Source organism: Typopeltis vanoorti, chromosome 21, assembly GCF_054136105.1.
Source record: "Typopeltis vanoorti isolate ZY-2024b chromosome 21, IOZ_Tvanoo_1.0, whole genome shotgun sequence".
NCBI classification, from domain to species: domain Eukaryota; kingdom Metazoa; phylum Arthropoda; class Arachnida; order Uropygi; family Thelyphonidae; genus Typopeltis; species Typopeltis vanoorti.
In genome coordinates this window covers 98,422,954-98,447,766 of record NC_143569.1, presented here as the reverse complement: position 1 = coordinate 98,447,766, position 24,813 = coordinate 98,422,954, and the positions used below count along the sequence as shown (strand labels likewise).

General features: G+C 36.3%; 1 protein-coding gene across 1 annotated transcript in view; it reads left to right on the top strand.

Moving 5' to 3' along the window:
- Positions 1-18,752: 18,752 nt before the first annotated feature.
- tous (testes of unusual size) overlaps positions 18,753-24,813 on the top strand; it is a 196,028-nt gene continuing 189,967 nt past the window's right edge. Inside the window, exons 1-2 of the mRNA XM_090411201.1 lie at positions 18,753-19,220; positions 19,553-19,821. Of these exons, the coding sequence (XP_090267327.1) occupies positions 18,753-19,220; positions 19,553-19,821 (737 nt within the window). The remainder of the gene's footprint in view (positions 19,221-19,552; positions 19,822-24,813) is intronic.

The following is a 24,813-nucleotide window of genomic DNA, read 5'->3' as shown; positions in this document are numbered from 1 at the left end:
GGATAAATTAACTGTGGAAAGGGTATAGAGACGGATGACAAAGATGGTTTCAGGACTGTACAATTTTGGTTATGAGGATCGGCTGAGGGAATGTGGACTGCAGAGTTTGGTGGATAGAAGAAGGAGAGGTGATATGATTGAGACTTTTAAACTGTTGAGGGGTGGTTACAGGGTTGACACTGGGGAGTTCTTTTGCTTGGTCGAACAGCGGGAGGGAGTGATGACAAGAGGCCATCCCTGGAAGTTACGAAAGGAAACTGTGAACAAGGAGGTGAGGAGTGGTTTCTTTGCATGGAGGGTGGTTGAACTGTGGAATGCATTGCCTGATGGAGTGGTGAGAGTGAGAATGGTCAATGAGTTTAAGGAGTGGTATGATAGACTTTGTGTTTCTTAGGGGGGACCTCCCTTCGATGAGTCTTGACAGACTTTATGTTCTTAGGAAAGGACCTCCCACGATGAGTCTTTTGACTCCATGGAGGCCTGAATAATAATAATAATAATATGCTATTTCCTCTTCTCAGTTTATACTGTTGTAGTTAAAATTTTCCTTACTGATCATGCACTTGCCAAACTTAACTTCCATAACATCTCCTGCTCTTTTCTCTCTGTGTTTCTAGGCCTATAACAACATCCCACTAAATATCATACCATATTATTCACACTCATACCATACACTTTTTAATCCTCCCCTCCATCATCCCAAATTCTCCATTATGAGAGGACACAACTCGTCACATATCATAAGTAATACTCCATCATCCACTAACATTTAATATCCCCAGTATATGTTATTCTACATCCTCAGAACATCCTCTTCTGCCAACTACATTTCAGTGATCTCAACAATCTTTGGACAAACTTAGATTTTTAATGTCACCAAATGCTTGATGCTGTCCAGAATAAGGTATTTTGGTTAATCAATGATCTACCCTTCATAGACCATCATGTTGCTCTCCAGCTTCAACCATACTGAATCAACTTCTAATCCTCTTTCATTCTGTTTACCTCTGCACTTTGGAATAGTCTTCCCTATTCGGTTTCCCGAAATACTATGATCTCCAGTTATTCAAAAGAAACATATCACTAGGCTCTTTCTCTCTACTTAACTACTTTCACAGGAAATATGTTATTATTATTATCATTTATATGTTATCAATAATATATGTTATTATTATTATTATCATTATTATTAACATCTGATCTCTATGGAGTCAGTGACTGATTGTGGAAGGTATACACTATAACACACAAAACTCATCCAAGTGTGCCTTAAACTGATTCAGTGTGTTTACATTCACAACACATTCAGGCAATGCATTCCACTCATCAACCACTCTCCATTTTACCTATGCTACTGCGTGTGGGGCAGCTGATGCGACTCTTGATTTAGAAATGATGTCAGAGTTGAGAAATGAGCAAATCATTCCACCTATTACAAGAAATATTAATATCATCCAATGTAATTTAAATGGTATCGTTACTCCAGCAAGCAAAGAAAAACTAAATGAACTATTACTACTAGCTGAAAACATGATGTTGATATTATCTGCATCTAGGAAACCAAATTTCGACAAACCAGCAGACTATACATTAGAAACTATGATATCATACGACAAGATAGGCCTACAGACCAAAATGGAGGAGGGCTTCTGACACTAATCTGAAACTTGCCATATAAAGTTGTTGAACTAGACATAGTAGCAGATGGAACTGAAATACAAGGAATCCAAATACTGGAACCAAGTAAAAAGCCATTAAACATATTCAATTATTATCATCCTCCTGACAAACCTGGACCAAATCTTTCCAGCCTATCCCATCTTATTGAAGAAAACTCTTATCTTAGGAGACATGAATAGCACACACCTGTTATGGGGTTCTGAGGAAATAAACCCAAGAGGAGAAAACCTGAGTAATTTCTTAGATGAAACAGGACTAATAACTCAACAGTGGAGAATACACCTATTTGTCTCATTCTTATGGTACAAAAGATGCCCTAGATATTACTGCGGTGTCTCCAGAAGCTATTTGGTCTGTTTTGGAACCAGTAGGAAACAATCATACCCCAATATTAATCAATATGAATCCAAAAATGACTAGACCTACCCAAAAAAGAAAATATCATCGGAACTTCTAGAAGGCAAATTGAGAGAAATACAAGGAGGTAGTAAGTAAAATGCTGAAAGATCACACATACCATGATGACTTAGACAAAGACTACATAACTTTATTATTATTATTATTAACAACCAAGACCTCATGGAGTCAAAGACTCATTTGGGAGGTCCTTTTATCACACACACATCTCGTCTTACAGTGTCTTAAACACACTCAAACTCCTTGCAGACACCACACTCTCAGGCAGGGCATTCCAATCATTCACAACTCTGCATGAAAAAAACTTGCCTCTCACTCCCCTACTTACGCCCTCTTTATACAGTTTCCAGGGATGACCTCTGGTTCTCCCCCGATCTCCCACTATTCTCTGTAGAACTTCTCCACCATTGATCCTATAACAACCTCTTACCAACTTGTAGGTCTCTATCATATCTCCCCTCTTCCTCCTGTCCACCAGACTCTGCAAATTACATCTTCTCAATCTTTCCTCATATTCCAGAGGTCTGAAACTACCTTAGTCAGTTGCCTTTGGACTCTTTCCAACATTTCTTCATCTTTCTGAAAACACGGTGACCAAATCTGGGCACAATAATCCATGTTTGGCGTAATCAAAGCCTTATACAACGGAACAAGAATCTCCCTACTTCTACACGTCAGTGTCCTCTGCATCATTCCCAGAAGCCTTTGTATTGTCTTCACAATTTTGGCGATGTGTGTCCCCTAAATTTTAGATCCTTATCCACTATCACCCCCAGATCTCTTATTTCCTCTGCTTCCAACAATATATTCTCACCAAGCATAAATTCTGCATCCCATCTTTGTTTTCCAAATTTTAAAACCTTACATTTTGCAACATTGAACTCGCATCCCCATTTCTGTGCTCAATCACTCAATTTATTCAAGTCTTCTTGTAAGGCCACAACATCTTCACTACTCTTTATGGTTCGTCCCAACTTTGCATCATCTGCAAACAACTGAATATCCCAATACCATCCTAAATGCAGCAAAGAAAAGTATCCCAAAGGGCCTACAAGAGAAAAATTATATCAGACTACACAAAGGTTCACCAGGAACTTGCCAGTAAAATAATTAAACAAAATGAATTATTTAACCTCTTAAAAATTGGAAGCTCTCCAGAAACCAGTATCAAGTACAATGATATGAATGCTGAAATTAAACAAAAATATAATATATTACAAAGAACTACGCGACAAGAATTTTGCCACAACTTAAATCCAAACACTTTAGATACCAAACTTTGGAAACTGGCTGCTAATTTACAAAGAAAACTACCAACGGCAAGTGAGACTAACATGCTAAAAGATCCAGGTGGAAATATCAAAATTGGAGACAGGGAGATTACAAATGCTTTGGCCTTTCATTTTCAAAATATAAGCAAGCTAGAGATGAATACTAGGAAGGACCATCAAATATCAAAACAGGCTCGACAGCAGAAAAAATTCTTGCAAATTCCTCAAAAAATAAAAACAAATTATTCTGGGATCCATTTACAATCTCAGAATTGAGAGATACCTTGGAGAGACTAGATATAGAGAAATCATGTGGACCAGATAACATACAAGGAATATGATTAAACATCTTCCTTCCCTAGCCCTAGATTGGCTACTTTGCATATATAACAATAGCCTAAAACAAAGAAAAGCTCCAAAACACTGGAACACAGCCACAATCATACCAATCTTAAAGCCTAACAAACCTCAAGACCAACCATGAAGTTATAGACCAATTTCGCCGACTTCAATTCCAGGCAAATTGATGGAAAAAATGATACTCCAATGTTTGAATTACTATCTAAACAAAAATAGTATACTACCACATTTTCAGGCTGCCTTTAGAAATCACTCAACAACTTTTAATTTTACTTATTTTAATTTATTTTTATTTATTTATTTAATTAATTAAATTTATAAAATTTTATTTATTAAATTTATAAAATTTTATTTATTAAATTTATTAAATTTTATTTATTAAATTTATTAAATTTTATTTATTAAATTTATTAAATTTTATTATTAAATTAATTTAATTTAATTTTAATTATGGTGATATCATTTAGAAGGAGGAAATATCATGTGGCAAAAAAGGAAATGGAATTCATACATCTTCTACGAGATAATTACTTGTAACAGCACATAACTGAAGGGACACGTGGTGTGAGAGTGTTGAACCTGGTCATTGGTTCAGAGGATATATGCATAAGTAAGGTGTTCTCGTTACCTCCAATTGGTGAGAGCGATCATGTAGTATTGACTTGGGAGGTTGAAAATTTGTGGATTTCTCTTTTAAGAAGGGGATATATACGGAACTTCAGGTTAGGCAATTATAACAAGTTTTGGAGTGAGCTTGCAGCTATCCCATGGCAGAACATATTGCAGGGGAAAGATATTAGCGGTGCATAGGATAAAATCAGTGGGTATTTGAGGAAGGTAATATCAGATTGTGTCCACATGGTCAGGAAGACAAACAAGGTAGGCTTTAGATGGATGAGTAGTAGTATCAAGCTTGATCTGCAAAAAAAAGAAAATGTTATGGAGAATTTACAAGGAGAAAGGCAATCAGTACACCCAGTACAAGGCTAGGAAGGTTACCAGCATAGCAAGAAAAGCTAAATCAGATTATGAGAAGACCTTAGCCAAGGAGATCAAGGGTAATCCCAAAGAGATCTTCTGTTATGTGGCAAGTAAAAGGAAGAATGACTCGGAAGGATAACTTTAGTGGGTGCTGATGGTATTGAGGTAACAAATTCAGATGTAATAGTAGAGTTACTGAGTGATCACTTTTCAAAATTCCATCACCCAAGTGAGGATATCTCTGTACCTGTAGCAATAACCAATGTGAGAATTGAAGTTAAGAAATTAGAGGTACTTAGTATATTGCAAAATTTAAATGCAAACACTGCTGTAGATTTAGATGGAATGTCAGCTTAGGTGTTGTGTGAATGTGCAAAGGAATTGTCAACGCTTCTTACTTGTTTGTATAACTTAAGTTTGAACTCTGGTATGGTCCCTAGGGAGTGGAAGGAAGGCAAAGTAGTTCCTTTGCATAAAGGTGGCTCTAAAACTGCAGTAGTTAATTACAGACCAATCACCATCTTGGGAGTGGTGGTAAAAGTATTGGAAAAGTTGGTTAAAGACAAAATTCAAGAATGGGTGGATCAGGATATGATACTCTATAGGGGCCAACATGGCTTTGTTAAAGGTCGATCCGGCCTTAACAATTTATTAACTTTTTATAATAGAATGACATCTGAGTTGGACAAAGGAAATGGCTACACAGTGATACTTCTGGATTTTGCTAAGGCTTTTAACAGGATACCCCATGGAATACTGTTGTACAAATTGAAGCAGATGGGAATGGATACTAAACTGGTGATATGGATAGGAAAATGGCTCCCTGAGCCATTTTCCTATTCTGCATTCTGTGTTTGGGCCAAAAAAACCTCATCCTGGACTGCTCCTCCATACACCACCTACTGGTGGTGTATGGAGGAGCAGTCCAGGATGAGACAGGTGACCAGTGGTGTGCTTCAGGGCTCTGTGCTTGGGCCATTGTTGTTTATGATTATATAAAGAAACCTGTGGAGAATTCGTGACTAAATAAACATACGTAAAACCACAATAATAGATTTTTTTATTACATAAATATTTCAACCTAAGTGTCTTAGGACATCGTCAGTACAGTTGAGAACAATACTAGAAATAACATACAGTGTTATTCCTAGTATAGGGCATATGAATACAATGGAATCCAAATGCATGTAGCAGCGCTTTCTAGCTTAAAAAAAAAAAAAAAAAAAAAAAAAACCCTAGATTATTTAGATTAAATTAAAATTGAATTATTTTACACAATTTTGTATGACAATTTTCCATCCTTCAGGAATGGCAAGAACATCATTGCGGTTTAGATTGGGTCTGTGAAGTAGGGCTTCAGCACTTTCTTTATATAAACGTTCATGTTTGTATGATGATCTGTGTAGAAGTTTGGTCTTTTCCCAGTGGATCCTATGGTTTGGGTTTTCAACTCTGTGTTGGGAGAGGCTGGATTTCTGCGGCTTGATGAGATGGATGTGATCTTGATGTTCAGAGATGCGTTTAAGAACAGATCTGCCTGTCTGCCCATAGTATGACAGTTTACAGGAGCATGGTACCTCTTACACACCAGGTAGTAACAGAGGTGGGAGTTGGTCTTTAGGTGAAGGTAACAAGTTGTAGATCTGGTTGATGAGTTTGTAGGTCGCAGCAAGATTGTATTTTTTCATAATTTTTGAAAGTCGCTCTGAGATGCCTTTGACATAAGGTATGGGAATCCTATGGGCTTGTTCTTGTCTAGGTTGATGTGTGGAGAAGTGGCTGATGATTTTTTGAGTAGTTTTAGTATTGTATCCATTTAGAATGACTGTGTTTTTGATTATTTTCAATTCTTGTTTTAGAGATTCCTCAGAGGAGCAAAATCTGTGTGCTCTGGTTACCAGTGATTTGATGATGACAAATTTTTGAGAAGGATTATGAGCAGAAGAGTTGTGGATGTAGTGACCTGAAAAGGTCGGCTTTTGATAGATAGAAGTGGAGATGGAACTGTCTTCTTTTCTTTGGATGTGTAAATCCAGGAAAGAGATACCCTGTGGAGATTCTTTTTCTAACGTAAATTTGATACGGGGGTGAAGAAGGTTTATTTTATCTAGAAACAGATGTAGCTCTTGTTTGGAATGACTCCAGACTGCAAAGACGTCATTGATATAATGTAGCCAGATTTTTGGTTTGGGTTGAAACGCGAAAATGTTTTCCTCAAGATCTTCTCTAAACAGGTCTGCCAAGTTAGGTGATAAGAGGGACCCCATAGCTGTTTCCTCCTCTTGCTTGTAGATTTTTTCTTTCCAAGTGAAGTAACCGGACGTAAATGTAAATTTCAATAGTTCAACAATATCAGACGAAAATTTTTTAGTTAACAGGTCCACTGTTTCCTTATGTGGGATATTAGTGAAGAGGTAGACAATGTCGAAGCTAATTAGCATGTCGGTTTCCAATAGTTGAGTGTCTTTTATTTTAGCGTGAAACTCTGTGGAATTTTTAATTGATGAGGCTGAGTGGCCAATGTGGGAACAGAGAAGGTTAGATAAGAATTTTACTAACTTGTAAGTCAGGCTGCTAATAGAATCAACGACAGGTCTGAGTGGGACGTTCTTGTGAAGTTTGGGTAAACCGCATATTCTAGGAGGTCTGGCATGGTATGTCTTGATTTTTTTTAAAGTTTCTCCATCTAAAGAAGTTGTTTCATCAAGTAGCTTGTTCAGTTTCTTTAGCTGTCTTTTTGTGGAATCATAATCAAGTTTTGTATAAGTACGAGCGGACAGACTTATATGTTCGTCGTACATGTTGTTTATTTCTTAACGGTATATATTAGAACACAGAAAAATAACTGTCTGCCCTTCCTGGATACACTTATCACACGTCTTCCAGATGGTTCCTTATCATTTTCAGTTTTTAGAAAACCCACACATACAGGGAGATATTTACACAAACAATCACACCATCACCCTTCTCAACAATATGGCATTTTAAAAATGCTAACCCACAGAGCGAGAGCAATCTGTTCCAATGACAATGGTCTTGCTGCTGAATTGGCTCACTTATGCCACACCTTCTTGGCCAATGGCTATAATCCCCATAAGATAAACAAAATACTAAACGCCCCTAAGAAACCCCTCCCACTATCCACCACAGAGAATTACAACAAAACAGTCACCATCCTATACATTAAAGGCACATCCGAAAAGATTGCAAGATTTCTGAATAAACATGAACTACGCACCACATTCAGACCGTGTGGCAAATTAGCAACCTTTATCCGCTCACCCAAGGACAGCATTCCTCCTCTATCACATCCAGGAGTCTACGAAGTACCCTGCTCATGTAATCAAGCCTACTACGGTCAAACAGGAAGAACTGTGAACACAAAAGATACGTCCGGCATTAACACTATGGTAAGTCGGGCCTAGCAGACCATGCTCTGGATACCCCTGCACACAGGATCAACTGGAAGAACACAAAAAGTACTGCACAGAAGCTCTTACAAGTCAGAGAGATTGTTCTTAGAGGCAACAGAAGCCCCGAAACACACTCCAAATCTCAACAAATATAGCTGTATAAATTTGCCTAAAATCTGGGAGACAGTCATATTAAGATAAAACTAGTATCGATTTTTTCTCTGTTTAGGACTCTAGTCTTATGTGATTGCAATTATTTTTTTTTTCAGATAGAGGATGCCAAAATCAGGACTCTAGTCTTTGTGTTGCTGCTACAATTTTGTTTAACTAGTCTGTTGATTACACCATGTTATAGTCTCGCATGTTGTGATTTGTGCTCTCAAGATGCTGGTTATATCACCAGCGAAATATCAGCAATAAGTTAATAAATTAATTATTTACTTATTTTTCTGTGTTCTAATATATACCATTAAGAAATAAACAATTTGTATAAGTATTTTGATCTCGGAGTAGTAAATTCATTTTCTGGTCATATGACTGAGTATAAAGAATCACAGTGGTATTTCCCTTGTCGGCTCTGGTGATGATCATGTTTTTATTATGTTTTAAGGTGGTACGAGCTTTCAATTCTGATGGTGGAATATTTAAGTCCGAAGGTTTGGCATCAAAAATTATTTTTGCTATTTCAAAACGAAGTTTGTTGGCTTCAATACCGGAGAGGTGGCCAATGTTTCTTTCGATGTTGTGTATAAAATCTAGATATGGAAAGTATTTTGGAGGAATGGCAAACTTATGACCTCTTGCTAGAACATTTAATTCATCTTCTGTTAGAGGACAGTTAGATAAGTTAACCATCCATTTTTCGGATGGTAATTTGTTGATATTTTTCTTAGATCGCTTTTGACAAATTGAGGTATTTTTTATGTAGGTTAGTGTTACTTTTATCAAAAGCTTTGGTCCCCAAATTTTTTTAAACACTAATAATCAGTTGTAGCAACTCTTATTTAATGTGTTTGACAATTCTGCTTCTAATTCTATAATTTTTAAATTATTTGTTGCCAATTCGTGTTTAGAAACTCGTAACTGATTAAGCAGAAGTGAGCTTTCTGATAGACTAAAGACAAACTCCCACTTCTGTTACAGCCTGGTGTGTATGAGGTACCATGCTCCTGTAAACTGTCGCACTATGGGCAGACAGGCAGATCTGTTCTTAAACGCATCTCTGAACATCAAGATCACATCCGTCTCATCAAGCCGCAGAAGTCCGGCCTCTCCCAACACGGAGTTGAAAACCCAAACCATAGGATCCACTGGGAAAAGACCAAACTTCTACACAGATCTTCATACAAGCATGAACGTTTATATAAAGAAAGTGCTGAAGCCCTACTTTGAGACCCAATCTAAACTGTAATGATGTTCTTGCCATTCCTAAAGTATGGGAAATTGTCATACAAAATTGTGTAAAATAATTTAATTTTAATTTAATCTAAATAATCTAATGTTTTTTTTTTTTTTTTTTTTTTTTTTTTTACACTAGAAAGCCCTGCTCCACGCATTTGGATTCCATTGTATTCATGCGCCCTAACTGTATGTTATTCCTAGTATTGTTCTCAACTGTACTGACGATATCCTAAGACACTTAGGTTGAAATATTTGTGTATTAAAAAAACCTATTACTGTGGTTTTACGTGGTTTTATTTAGTCGCTGTTGTTTAATTTGTACATAAATGATATAGGAAATGGCTTAAAGGGAGATATTCAGTTGTTTGCTGATGATGCAAAGTTGGGAATTGCAATAAAAAATCAAGCTGATGTTGAGTTGCAGGATGATTTAAATAAGCTGGCAAAATGGGCAAAAGGTAATGGATGTCAGTTCAATGTGGAAAAGTGTAAAGTTATGCATTTTGGGATTAAAAGATTATCAGCTGTGTACTACATTGATGGAACGGTACTCCAAGAGATTGATGAGGCTATGGACTTGGGGATGTTGGTGGATAGGGAGATGAAGTTCAGGGGACACATTACTAAGGTGTCCAAGATTGCACATAGGATTACTTGGTTATTGAGGAACACACTAACATCCAGAGATAAAGAGGTTATTATTCTCCTTTATAAAGCTTTGATATTTTCACATTTGGATTACTGTGCTCAGGTCTGGTCACCTGGATTCCTTGGAGATGAGGAGGTTGTGGAGAGGGTTCAGAGGACAGCAACTAAGTTGGTGTGATGTAAAATATGCTCACTACATTGATAGATCGAGAGCTTGTGGATTGCAGAGGTTGGTTGATAGGCAGAGAAGAGAGGATATGATAGAAACATTTAAATTACTAAAAGGTTTTTATAAGATTGATGCAGGGGAAATGTTTCAGCTGTGTGATATTGATGGAAGAACAAGAGGTCATCCTTGAAAATTAAGGAAAAGTGTGGTTAACAAGGGTGTGAGAATGAGGTTTTTTGCCTGGAGCGTGGTGAATGAGGAATGCATTGCCTGACTCAGTTGTGAGTTCTTCATCTGTAAATGAATTCAAGAAGAGATATGATAGATATTGTTTTGATAGTTTGGGTCTCTCGCGATGAGTCTTCTGACTCCATGGAGATACCCATAATAATAATAACTGATCAACTTTTCTACTTAACCCAGACAATTCAAGATAACTTCCAGACCAAATCCACCAATGCAGCTTTTATAGATTTTAGCAATGCCTTTGACAAGGTGTGGAGGCAAAAACTCTTTTCCAAACTTTGTCATATTGGAATAGAAGGGAAAATTCTAAACTGGATCTATGACTTTCTAAGAAACAGAACAATTCGAGTTAGAATAAATAATATCTTTTCCAAGAAAGTGAAAATAAGACAGGGACTCCCTCAAGGCAGCATTTTGAGTTCACTCCTTTTTTCCATCTACTTAAACGACTTAGATAAAAATATAAATAAAGAAACAACGATATCTACGTTTGCTGATGATTTGGTCCTATTCTCAGCTCACAACAACCTAGAAACAGCAGAAGTTCACTTAAACAAAGCAATTGAAAGTTTATCTACATATTGTGAAAACCAAAAATTCAAAATTAACCCTACTAAATCAGAAATTTGTGTATTTACCATTAATAACCACCTCAGAAAGTGGAGACCAAATATCAAGCTAAACAGTCAATTAATTACATTTAATGAAAACCCCAAATACCTTGGAGTTAAGTTACTCTGGATCCATCACTAAGCTTCAATAAACATATCAACAGTGTTGCAGTCAGAGCAAAAAGAAGACTAAATATGAAAAGTATCTCTGATAAAGAGTGGGGAGCCGATGCTAAAACCTTAAAAGTCACATACACCTCTATTATCTGACCCATAATGGAATATGCTTCGCCTCTTTGGATGCAAACATCACAAATCAGTTTAGACAAACTTTTAAAAATTCAAAAAATGTAGCTAGAATCATTAAGGAATACAACTCCTAGAAAAATAGCAGAATTCTAATCCAACCTTGTTCCTTTAAAAATTAGGTGGCAAAAAAATCTTACTAAATCTGTAGAAAAAAGAGCCAACCTTGTACATCATAGAACAAGTGAACTTTTTAAAAATTGGCAACCAATTTAGTAAGATTTTCTTGCCAAGGAACAAGGTTGGATTCGAATTCTGTTATTTTTCCAGGAGTTGTATTCCTTAGTCCACATATGATTCTAGCTACATTTTTTTGAATTTTTATAAGCTTATCTAAATTGGTTTGTGATGTTTGCATCCAAAGAGGCGAAGCATATTCCATTATGGGTCAGATAATAGAGGTGTATGTGACTTTTAAGGTTTTAGCATCGGCTTCCAACTCTTTACCTGATTACTTTTCATGATATTTAGTCTTCTTTTTGCTCTGACTGCAACATTGTTGATATGTTTATTGATGCTTAGTGATGGATCCAGAGTAACTCCAAGGTATTTGGGGTTTTATACAGAAAATAAAGAAAAAATCAACAATGCATGAAATCATGGAAAATAAAATTCCCTTGAATTGTTCAAACAAAATAGCCAACTACCCAGCATTTCCTACAAATCAGGACAGGAAAAATATAGTTATCGATTTTTAAATAGGAAAACATGAGAAAAAAGTCTAGAAAACCCTGAAATCTTGAGATCATGAGCTCTTTCAAAAATAATGAAATATGGACCTGACTCAATAAAGATCTACACAGATGGCTCCAAAAATCCAAATTTCAATTCTGGGAGTGGAGTACTCATCTATGGCTCTCAAAATGTAGAACTAAAAACAACTATCAGTATTGGATGCAACTCATACCATGCAGAATTAATAGCCATTAAGACAGCATTGCAACATTTGGATAAAGAAAACCCAAAGGAATTTATATTTTCGCAGATTCCTTAGTAGCCCTTCAAGCTATTAAGAACTGCTATACCAGCCATCAAGAAATACTTAGAGACATAGCAAAAAAAATAAACAAACTACATAAGGATTCCAAAATAATTTTCCAATGGATTCCATTCCATGTGGGATTAAAGGGAAATGAAACTGCAGATGAAGTAGCAAAAATGGCTGCAACATTAAGTGATACCACAAATTTCGATCTTTTTAAAACCACTCTAAAAGAAAGCATAAAAAGAACGATTCTCCAGGACTTGGTTCACCAGTGGTATTCAGCAGAAAAACCAGGAGCTTCCATGAATTCCAAATTTAATCGCTGTGCCACTACCATGATCTCTCGCCTCAAGAGCGGCCACACAAGACCAATCAAGTTTAGCAATGACATAAAAGTCTTCCCCATCCGCAAAATCTGTAACATCGAGGAAGCATTGCCAATGCATTTAGTAAATTGTATGAATATTTCCAAATGTGAACTTTATAACAACCCAGTAAAGGTGCTGTATAAAATACATGAATTTGACCTCTATGATATGGTGTAATAATACCATGGGATTAAGAAAAAAAAAAAAAAAAAAAAAAAAAACTCTCCATGCAAAGAATCTGCTCCTCATGCCCTCCTTATACAGTTTCCAGGGATGACCTCTTGTTCTAACCCCTTTACCATCCTATGAAAAATTTTTCCATGTCAACCTGATAACAATCCGTGACTAACTTATGTCTCGGTTTTATCCCCCCCCCCCCACCTCCTGATATTCACAAGTCTTGGCAATTTATATTTTTTCAATCTGTCTTCATACTCCACATTCCAAAGACCACTGACCACTTTTGTGAACCTTCTCTGGACCATTTCTAACATCTGTGCACAATAATCCATATGGAGATCAAGGCCTTATACATTGGAATCATAACCTCTTTATTTCTGCACATAAGGGTTCTCTGCATCATTGGCATTATCTGAGTTTCACGACTTCACAACTTGTGCAATGTAGCCCTCTGAATTTCAGGTCCTTGCCCACCACCACTCCCAGATCGCTCATCTGCTCCACCTCTTTTAAAGTTTCCCCACAAAGTGTGTACTTTACATCCCATCCTTGATTACCAAATTTCAAAACCTTACTCTTTGCAAAACTCTCAGCCATCTATCACCCACCACCACCACCATTCATATAATCTATTCGAGTCCTTTTGTAAGACAGTTACATTTGCTTGAGTTTGCATTGCGCTCCATAATTTGCATCATCTGCATACCACCAGTTAAACCCATCCCAATATTATTAATATACATATTGAACCACAATGACTCCAATAGTGGCTTTCCTCTTTCAGGATACTGCATTCCTATACACAAATTTCTAATACCTCTCTGACAGCCAGTCATCAATCCAACTCACTATTCTGTTATCCAATCCCATTCGTTTCAATTTAGTTAGCAGCTTATTGTGTGGGAGTCTATCAAACGCTTCTTGCAAAATCTTAGTATACCACTGTATATGCATTTCCCTTGTCCAAGACATTCGTCACCTTGTTATAGTATATGTAGAAGTAATTTAGTAAAACATGATCTCTCTTTAACAAACCCACACTGACAACCACAGAGAATACTGCTGTTATGATTTTGGCCTATCAGCTGTGGGCAATTTTTTAGAAGGGTAACTAGTGTGGCAAGAAAGGCAAAAGTAGATTATGAAAGGATGTTAGCAGTGCAGGCTAAAGAGAATCCCAAACAGTTCTTTCGATATACTATGAGTAAGAGAAAGAATGTATATGTTAGAATGATTTTATTGAATGTCGATGGTAGGGAGGTAACTGATTTAGTTAAAATAGTAGAATTACTAAGTGAACACTTTGCAAGGGTATATTATCCAGGTTGTGATATTGTAGGAATAAGAGAGCCAGAGGCTTATATGGAAACTGAAGTAAATGAAATGGAAGTGAATAGCATATTACAAAATCTTAATGTGACATTTGTGGGATTGGATGGTAACCAGCTCAAGTTTTACATGAAGTGGCAAGGGAATTGTTGGTGCCCTTGATCATGCCCTTAATCTAAATCTCAGCTCTGGGTTAGTTCCGAGGGAGTGGAAAGAGGAGAAAATAGTTCCATTGCATAAAGGAGGCTCCAAGACCGATGTAGCAAATTACCAAGCAATCAGCATATCAGGAGTTGTTGTCAAAGTATTGGAGAAGTTGGTCAAGAGCAAAATACAGGAATGGATAGATGGAAATGGGATACTGTATGGGGGCAGCATGGTTTTGTGAAGGTCATGCCTCAGTAACTTGCTGACATTTTATAATACAGTGACAGCTGAGTTGGATAAAGGTAATGGATTTATAGTGATACTTCTATAATAAGTTTAGGTTAATCCTTTATCCAAGTGTGAGCAAACCAAGTTTGCGCCTGAAAGTATCTTCAGGACTGGGGTAAGGTAGTGCAACACCAGGCAACTCGTTGCAAAGGTGGAGAAAGCTTTCATTACTCCTATCTCAGTATCTCCCATAATGCAAAGCACATCTCTGCAAGGAGATGTGCTTTGTATTATGTGAGGTGTTGCACTACCTTACCCCAGTACCTTACCCACAAACTTTGTTTGCTCATACTTGAATAAAGGATTAAACTAAACTTATTATAGTCTAACCAAGTGAAAAATAAACTCTCAACAGTGATACTTCTGGACTTTGCAAAGGCATTTGACAGGATACCACATGGAATTCTAATCAGGAAACTGCAGCATGGGATATGGATATAGGGTTGGTGAGATGGATAAGAGAATGGCTGATAGAGAGATATCAGAGAGTAGGTTATTCAGGAGTAGAGTCCAAAAGAAGACCTGTGACTAGTGATGTGTCACAGGGTTCTGTTCTTGGGCCAGTACTGTTTAATTTGTTCCTTAATGATATAGGAAAGGATCACAGAGGAACTGAACAGTTCCTCTGTGATCCAAAACAGTTATGTCAAAATTTTACAGGATGATTTGGATAGATTGGCAGAATAGGCAAAGGAAAATGGTTATTATTATTATTATTATTATTATTATTTCGGGCTAGCTACTCCAGGGAGTCCTTAGACTCATCGAGGGAGGCCCTAAACTCCATGTCCACACAACTATTTGACATTCTCACAGTATCTATCATACCTTGCCTTGAACTCGCTCACTGTCATAGCACCCACAACAGACTTTGGCAGCTTATTCCACTCATTTACCACTCTAAAAGTAAAGAACCCAGCTCTAACACCCCTGCTAACCACACTCTTGCCCAGCTTCCATATGTAGCCCCTAGTTCTCCCACCACCAGTCCTGATCTCAAAAATATCCTCTGAATTAATCTTTAACTGGTTGTCAGTTAAATGTGGCAAAGTGGAAGGTTGTGCATTTTGGAGTGAAAATATTACCAGCTGTATATCACATTGGTGGAATTGTGCTCCAGGAAATTAATGAAGCTAGAGATTTGGGAGTATTAATGGATAGGGAGTTAAAGTTTAGGTGACACATAGCATAAGTGGCTAAATCATCAGATCACTTGGTTACTGAAGAAAACTTTGATGAGCAGAGACAAGCAGGTTATTGTTCCTCTTTATCGTGCCTTGATAAGACCCTTCTTGACTACTGCACGCAGCTCTGGCCGTCAGGGCTTCTTGGTGATGAGGAGGAGGAGAGGATCCAGAGGTGAGTGACCAAGATAGTAGCAGGTCTATGGAATGAACCTTACGAGAAGAGGTTGAAGATTTGTGGGTTACAGAAACTGGTTGATAGGCAGAAAAGGGGTGATATCATTGAGACATACAAATTACTGAAGAGTTTTTACAAGATTAATTTAGAGGAAATTTTTCAGAACAGGTCAGGTGGTGGGAGAACTAAGGACTATTCATAGAAACTAAGTAAGAGTGTAGTAAACAAGGGTGTTAGAACTAGGTTTTTTGCTCGAAGAGAGTGGTGAATGAGTGGAATAGGTTGCCAGAGTGTGTTGTGGGTGCCATGACTGTAAATGAGTTCAAAACAAAGTATGATAGATACTGCACAAATGTTGGATAGTTCTTGACATGATATTTAGGCCCTCCCTGAATGAGTCTAAGGACTCCTTGGAGTTTCCCATAATAATAATAATAATAATTTGTAGTCACAGCCTTATGCACTACCTTTATGCAGTGGAACAGTTTTATCTTCTTTTCTACTCTCTTGGAGCCGGTGCTGTTGTAAGACTCTTATTAAACAGATATGCTACTGTCAATTCCCGGGAACATTTCCTTAAGACATGTGGTGATATGTCATCAAATCCTGTGACCTTATTGACATCAAGGTTATTTATTTTCTCACATACCTCCTTCTCACTCACAATTAAGCCATCTGCTCCTATGCCCTCTACACCTGAGTTTTTCATAATTTTATCTTGATGAGGATGAAACATCATTATAAATTGTTCACTGAATAACTCAACAATGTCTTTTGCAGCAGTTACCATTCTATCATTTTTATTCCTTAACATCATCTTACCATAATCATTTTTCCTTCCATTTGCCACATATCTGAAAAAGTCTCAAGGGTTTTTCCTGGCCTGATTTCTTAATTTCTGCTCAAACTGTAATTTTGTTGTTCTTACCAACTGAGTCACTTTCCTGGCCTACTTTTTATACTCCTCATGCAGTTGATTGCTACCATTATTCATCTTGTACTGCATTCACAGTATCCTCTTCTTCCAAATTTTATGCTTAATCCCTTTATTCATCACTTGATACCCTTGATTCAGTTTTTGGACTTTTGGAATATGTTTGCACATCGGTGTTATTAAATATCTTTTGGTTAGTTCCTATGCTTCATTTATCTCCTCCTGCTACACTTCATTCCGTGCTATAGCTCCAAGCTGTCTCCTAATCTTTTTATAATCACCAGCCTTATAATTCCACATACATCCTTTCCTCACAGAAGTCTTCATATGGCTAGCCATAACCCAGGTGATCACTCTCACCAACTAGAAGGAAGTACGAAATCCAACTCACAATCACATCCTCTGATCAAATGATCAGATCTAAAACTCTCTATCCTCGTGTGCCCTCCTTTACATGCTGCCTAAGACACTGTCTCTTAAGAACTCAAGAAATTCATTTTCCTTATTTCCAAATGCTATCTCTTCATTCCAATTTATACTGCCATAATTAAAATCACCCATAATAATCACCCTTCCTTTGTTCACTAACCCAACCTTTCCATTTCTCTTCCAATCAAGATTTAAAATTATGGTTGAAGCAACTAAGGCTTTGAAGCAGGTGTATTATGTCTGAAAAATTTCAAATATTCTTCTGGCTGATTTATCTGTTTTGTATGATGGAAAAACCCTACCACCTGCCTACGAGACCGGCTAACTCATCTTCAGTTGAATAGCCCGTATAAAGGTTCTTTGTGTCTGAAATGGAATTCAAATCTAGGTCTTTACATGCCAGCAAAGGTTGGTCGATTGGTAGAGCCTCTGCTGCTAATGGCTCATGCAAAACGTTAAGCAAGTTTGAGCATGGTTAGTAGTTGGAAGGGATCAATCGTTCAATGCTGTGGGCACACTCTCCCTCGATGAGTCTTTGGACTCCCTGGAGGTGTCACATAATAATAATAATAATAATAATAATAATAATAATAATATAACTCTTTGTAATTCCAGACAGTGTAGTATGGATACAAACTTAAAAACATTATTATTATTATTATTCGTGACACCTCCAAGGAGTCCGAAGACTCATCGCGGGAGGACACCTACTATACAACTGTCTCCACTACTACACTGAACCTATACTACCAATAATCTCCATCTACTGCCCACCACTAGTATTTTTTGTCTGTAAATTGTGTGTGTTCTGAAGGGCCGATTTGTCTGTATGTGGGATGAAAAATCTGAGTTTCCAGGAGAAAAAACCCTGCTACCTCCGTATATGTTTAACATTTTCAAAAAACAACAGAATAGTTATGTTATATTTCTTTATATTGTTTTGGGGAATTCAGATTCATTTAGCAAATTCATCAGCCATGATAACTGAATGAGAGATCAGTGTATCATTTCTAAATGAAACAAAAAAAAAGTTTGATTTTTAATTTAAACTAATATGCTGTTTTCTTTGCTAATTTATCTATTTGTTAGGGTATAATTTTTTTTTCATTGTTGTTTAAAATAATAATGTTATTTTAGGACTGAAACAATAATTTTATTTTTACTTTTATTTATTTATTTTTTTTTTTTCAGTTTTATTCATTACTAGAATTTTTGTTAAAAAGTCGGATGGCTGTACCAATAGTAAAGTTGAAACATATTTTTGGCTTAAATGAAACTACAAAAAGAGGAATATTCTTCTCCAGTGAGCATACAGTTTTATATCTTGCTGGTAGAGTAGCTGTTTTGCATAATGTTAATCAGGGTATACAGCAGTTTGTCCTATGCAGTGAAGCTACACATGTGACTTCTGTGTGCCTTGGGCCTTCTCGCAAATTTTTGTACATTGCCAATAAAGGAAGTGAGAAACCCACAGTAATAGTATATGATCTTGAAACTGCTTCAAAGAAAAGGACTTTACCACAAGTAGAGCATGATATAACTTTTGAGTTTCTTTGTATTGCATCTGATAATACTTATATTGCAGCTCAAGGAGGTGAACCTGATTGGACTTTTGTTTTATGGCATAGAGAGAAAAAACATGTTGAATGTACCTTTAATCCTACCAATCTCCAACCTGAAGCTAAAGTTTATGAGGTAAGATGAATTTGTAATTTAGAAACTTGAAGAAAGAAAATATTACTTGTAACTTTTTTTTTTTTAGATGAGCATTATACTTTATAGAATAGTCAGTACCCATAGTAAATTTAATACAATCTTTATTTATTGAGAAATTAGTTTCTTAACAAGCTTATTTTGGGTTGATTTTCGTACAGTTATGCATGGTATATCCAATTACACATTTTATTGCACTGCTATGCATATTTGGAAAGTTTATTCTTGGAAAGAGAAAGAGTAATGAGATGATTTGTAATAATTAAACTTTACTTTGTTTCATATACATTTCTTTGTTTTGTTTATTAATTTAGATTTCGTTTAATCCTCGAGAGCCCAATGTTGTTGTAGCTATTGGGAAAAACTTCCTTCGTTATTACACATATGAAGAAGGAGAAATTTCCCAGAAAGCTTTAATGAAGTATGAAGTTAAAACAGAATACTTATGTCATACTTGGCTTCCCAGAGAGTGGATTGCAGTTGGTACTGCAGATGGAAGGATTCTTATTTTTGATGGTAGTGATATGATACAAGAAATTCATGTTGAACAATCTAAAAAAGAAAAAAGTTCATCAGTAATTGAGTAAGTATATTTTTAGTGTGGATTATCCTGCAGTCAATAATATATCTTTGGACATTAAACTTTTTGTTATTTTATCAAAATTCAATCAGAAAGTACTAGTGATGCTCTAATAAGGTATATTAATATTTAGATAACATTAATTTTAATTATTTCAGAAGTATTAATTTATGCAACAGGTTGAACTTTTAGAATGGAAAGATGAAGGAACAAAATTGAAGGCCAATGAATAATAATGTTATGATGATAAATCTTAGAAGTGCCATAATAATATAATGACAATGAGTAAGTATCATTTTTTAGGACTGCATAATATTGGTTAAGAAAAGAAACAAGAGAATGCAAACTGCAGAGTTTGGTAGGTAGGAGGAGAATGGGTGATATGATTGAGACATAGATTGATGATGTTTGGAACTCACCAACATCTGAAGAATGCCAGATTGATGCAGAGTAGATATTGAATTAGGTGAGAGATGAAGCAGAGATCATTTAAAGGAGCTATATGAAGGTCTTATGAAAGGAAGTAGGAACAGAGTTTTGCATAAAGAATAGTATGGTCTGATGATTGAAATAAATTTCATTTACTTTTTTTTTAATAAAAATCAGAGCAAACTTGTTGAAGGAGAATCTTGTTTTAATAATCTGGACATATTTTATAAGAAGATAACAAGAGAAGTTGATGAGGGAAATGCATATTCTGCATTTTCTGAATTTTGCAAAAACATTTGACAGATTACTATGGAAAGTTGTAGCTAGTGAGTTCAGGCTAATTGATTGGAATGGTACAGCTATCTGGCAAATATCAGAGTTGTGGGTGGGGAACAGTATCAAAGAGGAAGAGAAGAAAAGCTAAAAGTGGGATTCAACAGGACTCACTACTAGAACCATTATTATTCAGTATGTCAACTATATTGTAAATGGACGGAAGGGAGATATTGAGTTGTTTGTAGATGATGTGAAGCTGGGGAAGTTTCTTAGGAATGGTGCTGACATAGTGGCTCCTCAGGTGAGATTTGAATAGGCTGGAAAAGTGGACTAATGAATGAGAATGACAGTCTAATGTAACTAAGTATAAGGTTTGATTTTTGGAATCTACAGATGAAGGGCTATGTATTCCATTAGTAGAACTCTCGTTATTATTATTATTATTATTAACACCAGACCTCCATGGAGTCAAAACATTCATCACAGGAGCAAACAGTGTTACACAAAAAGCCTATCAAACCATTCTTTAAATCTATTCAATATATCTGCATTCATCACAGTGTCAGGCAAAGCATTCCACTGACCAATCACTCTCCATGCAAAGAACCTACTTCTTATGTCTCTGCTGACACCCTCCTTATACAATTTTGAGGTATGTCCTCTTGATCCACCCCTTCTGCTATTCTACAAAAGATTTCTTTCACGTTAATTTGGTAACAACTCTTTACCAATTTAAATGATGTCTCAATCATATCCCCTCTCTCCCTCCTATTCATAAGACTTTTGCAAACTGCATTCCTGCAATGTGTCATATCGCAGAGACCAGTTATGGCCTTAGTCAGGCTTCTCTGGACTCTTTCTAATATATCCTCATCACTTAAGAAAAGAACTTTACTGCTAGAGAGTGAAGGAATGAGGAGTTATATGGAATATTGGTATCATGGTGAATCTGTTCATTTCTGATGAATCATGGAGCATGTAATATCATTCGCAAGCATTTGTTTTGCACTTGTAATTTTAATATGTTAACTTTGGAGGTGTGGCTCCAAGCTGGGGAGGCATAGGTAATTATAGGATGAATCACCATCTGGTCACTAACCTCTGAACTACCTTATCTTAACTACATTAACTACAACTCCAATTATATAGAAGGTGTCACATCCTACTATTAAAACACTTTGTTATATCCCCACGTTTTGTAGTTTTGTCTTTAATTTGGCTTTTACTTTACTTTAACATTAAACTTTTGTATCTCTTGCTATCAGACTTCGGTTGCCGACAAATTTGTATAGATTATAGACTGCACCAGCCGGCAACTAAATTCTGATACATTATTCAACAATACTAAAGGAAAGTATAGGGATCAAGATGTATGCAGTCGTGGTCCCTATTCTCATATCACTATTGGTTTCCCCTTTAAATGCATGGTACAAAATTTTCCAAACGATAATTCAAATCCGCAGAAGATATGACAAACTCAATTGATTATGTAAAAAGAAACACATTTATTATTTCACAAAGACAAGTATACATGTTATTTAAATTCTTAATCTTAAAAGAGTCTGGGTTCCTTTTTCTTAATAAATCACAATTCAAAACTTCTGTACTATATTCTCTTACTGGACATAAATTCCTCACTTCTATACATATATCTATCCTCAGACTCTCACAATTAAGTTACCTGATAATATCATACATGAAACATTACATATAAACACTAGACAATTCAATAAATCTGACATGTAATTCTCTAGGACAATAGTACTTATTTCTACTTAATTCTCTCCCCCAAAATATCTGTTAACACTTAACTACTTTCTGATCATATGACATTACTTTTCTTAAATCTTAAACAGTCTGGAGCTCGGCCTCCTGTTTGGCTGGAGCCTAATATGCTTTCTTCTTAGCAGTAGACAAAAGTGTCCAAATTGCAGACTGTTCCTATGGCACAACACGTAAATAGAGTGTGTTCTTAACTTCTGTTTCTTTATTCCACGGATACTTTAATTCAACTTTTAATATAAGAAATCTTCGCTTACTGTTCTTGCTTTGACTAGGTATTCTGAACTGTTCACTGTACCTCCTCTGATGGCGGGCTTTGTTCCTTTGTTCTACACGAACCGAAGACACTCATGCACAGATCTGTACGCTGATGTGGATTTCATCAGCGGCTCTCTCTTTCACATTGTAGTTGCAGCTTTGACCGATGTAACATGCATAGTAAGGGGAGATCCTTGCTACACGTGGCGGCAAGCTCTACATAGCTCTCCTACGGGAAACTTGGTGCCGACGAAACTCGGAGACGAGACACCAGAGATAAGAGATAAGAGAGCGATTCGAACTCCCGCCGAAACTTTTATACTCCAAAACAGCTCCCTCACTCGGCGGTGTCGTCATGCATACAGCAGCAGCCGATTGGACGCCGTGGCTATGAACTGTCTTTACATGCCTTAAACTTGTACTTAGCTTATACACATTTATTTGTTAATACTACATGACTTTCTACTATAATTCATTCACAATTACTATCTCAATAAACATATGGGCTATCTTAACAGTGTTTAGAATTTACACATCTGGTTATTTACATTTTCATGGGACATTATTCGGTACATTTCCCATCAGGAGGCATAAGCATGTCCTTATCCCTTCCTTCTGAGGTAACGTAACGTTGGGTGGGAAAAAGGGATGACTCATCACTTTTTCCGACACAACAACTTCGTATTACAGATAGATGTTGAAAGCTTTTTCACTTGATTATACTATAAATTAAAGATACCAATAAATTATATTCTTGGTTAAATCCTTTATCCAAGTGTAAGCAAACAATGTTTGCCCATGAAGTACCATTACGACTGGGCTACTTCTATATAGAGGCTAATGACTTTACATCACTTGCCTTAGTATCCCATAATGCAAAGCATACACCCTTTCGGATGTGTTTAGTTAACTACTTGTATATGGGTAATATATGACTTCTGCATTACTTCAATCTTGGTATCTTCTGGATCTGGTTCCCACTGATTAGTCTTTAATACAGGTCAAAACTGGTGTGGGGAGTGTCCCTTTCCATAATTCATTGCATTATATACATTGAAAAGATGTGTGTGTGTGTGTGTGTGTGTGTGTGTGTGTGTGTGTGTGTGTGTGTGTGTGCTTTGCATTATGGGATACTAAGGCAACTGATGTGAAGTAATTAGCTTCTATATATACAAGTAGCCCAGTCATGAAGGTACTTCACACTCAGACATTGTTTGTTTATGCTAGGACAAACGATTAAACCAAGAATATCATTTCTTGGCATCTTTAATTTATAATTTTTTTTGGGTTTATAGTAGGAATGGTATAAAAGTTTGTTGATGTATGGAGCAACTTTAATAGAAGACAAGATTGATATTGAATGGAAGTCTACACTTGAATTTGGAATTAGGTATCTGGAAAAAATGTTGTGTGAGTGAAGTCATGTAGAATCAGAAAAATTAGTGCTTGTAGGGTAGAAACATGCAAATGTGTATCAGTGCAGGCATCCTTGAGGTGAAAGTGAGTAGGAAGTCAGTATAAAAATGACCAAAGAATTCTAAACTTTATTATCTGAGGTCACTGATCAGAATGAGATAACTGAAGTTACATTTTGGTAATTGCCTTGAGTCTTTGGTCCAAAGGAGATTTACAATTTATGTTTACTGATGAAACATCAGGAACAGGATTGAGGAGTTTTTAATATTGGTCACTGTACTTGGTTAAATATAGGTGCTAGTGAGTCTTTATTGATTGAGGAGAATATAGTTATGGGGATATAATTTAAGGATACTGTATTTTCAGAGAAGACAGAGAGAACTTGACATGGAAAAGTTATTGCTCATGATGATAGAAAAAGAACCGAATCTAACAGGAGTGGAAGCAGGAAGTCAACCTCAGCAGAAATAGAATGGAATTTGTGTGGCTACTGAGAAATAATTACCTAAAACAGCATGTAATAAGTAAGACCAAGGGTTTGAGAATGCTGGATCTATGGATAGCATTAAAGAATTTATCCATAACCAAGATGACCACTTGATCTCATCTGAAGAGAGTAGTTCAGTTAACATAATAATAATACGAAGGTGGTCTGAAAAGTTCTCTGCCTAACAATGAAAAAACAAATTTATAATTTCAAAATTATTTTTATCTTTCAACATAATCTCCCTTAAGACTAATACATTTATTCCAGCAATGCTCCAGACAATTATTCTGTCCCTGTAGTGGTTCTCAGTAAGATCTGCAAAATACCTCTCTATAGCTGCGATCACC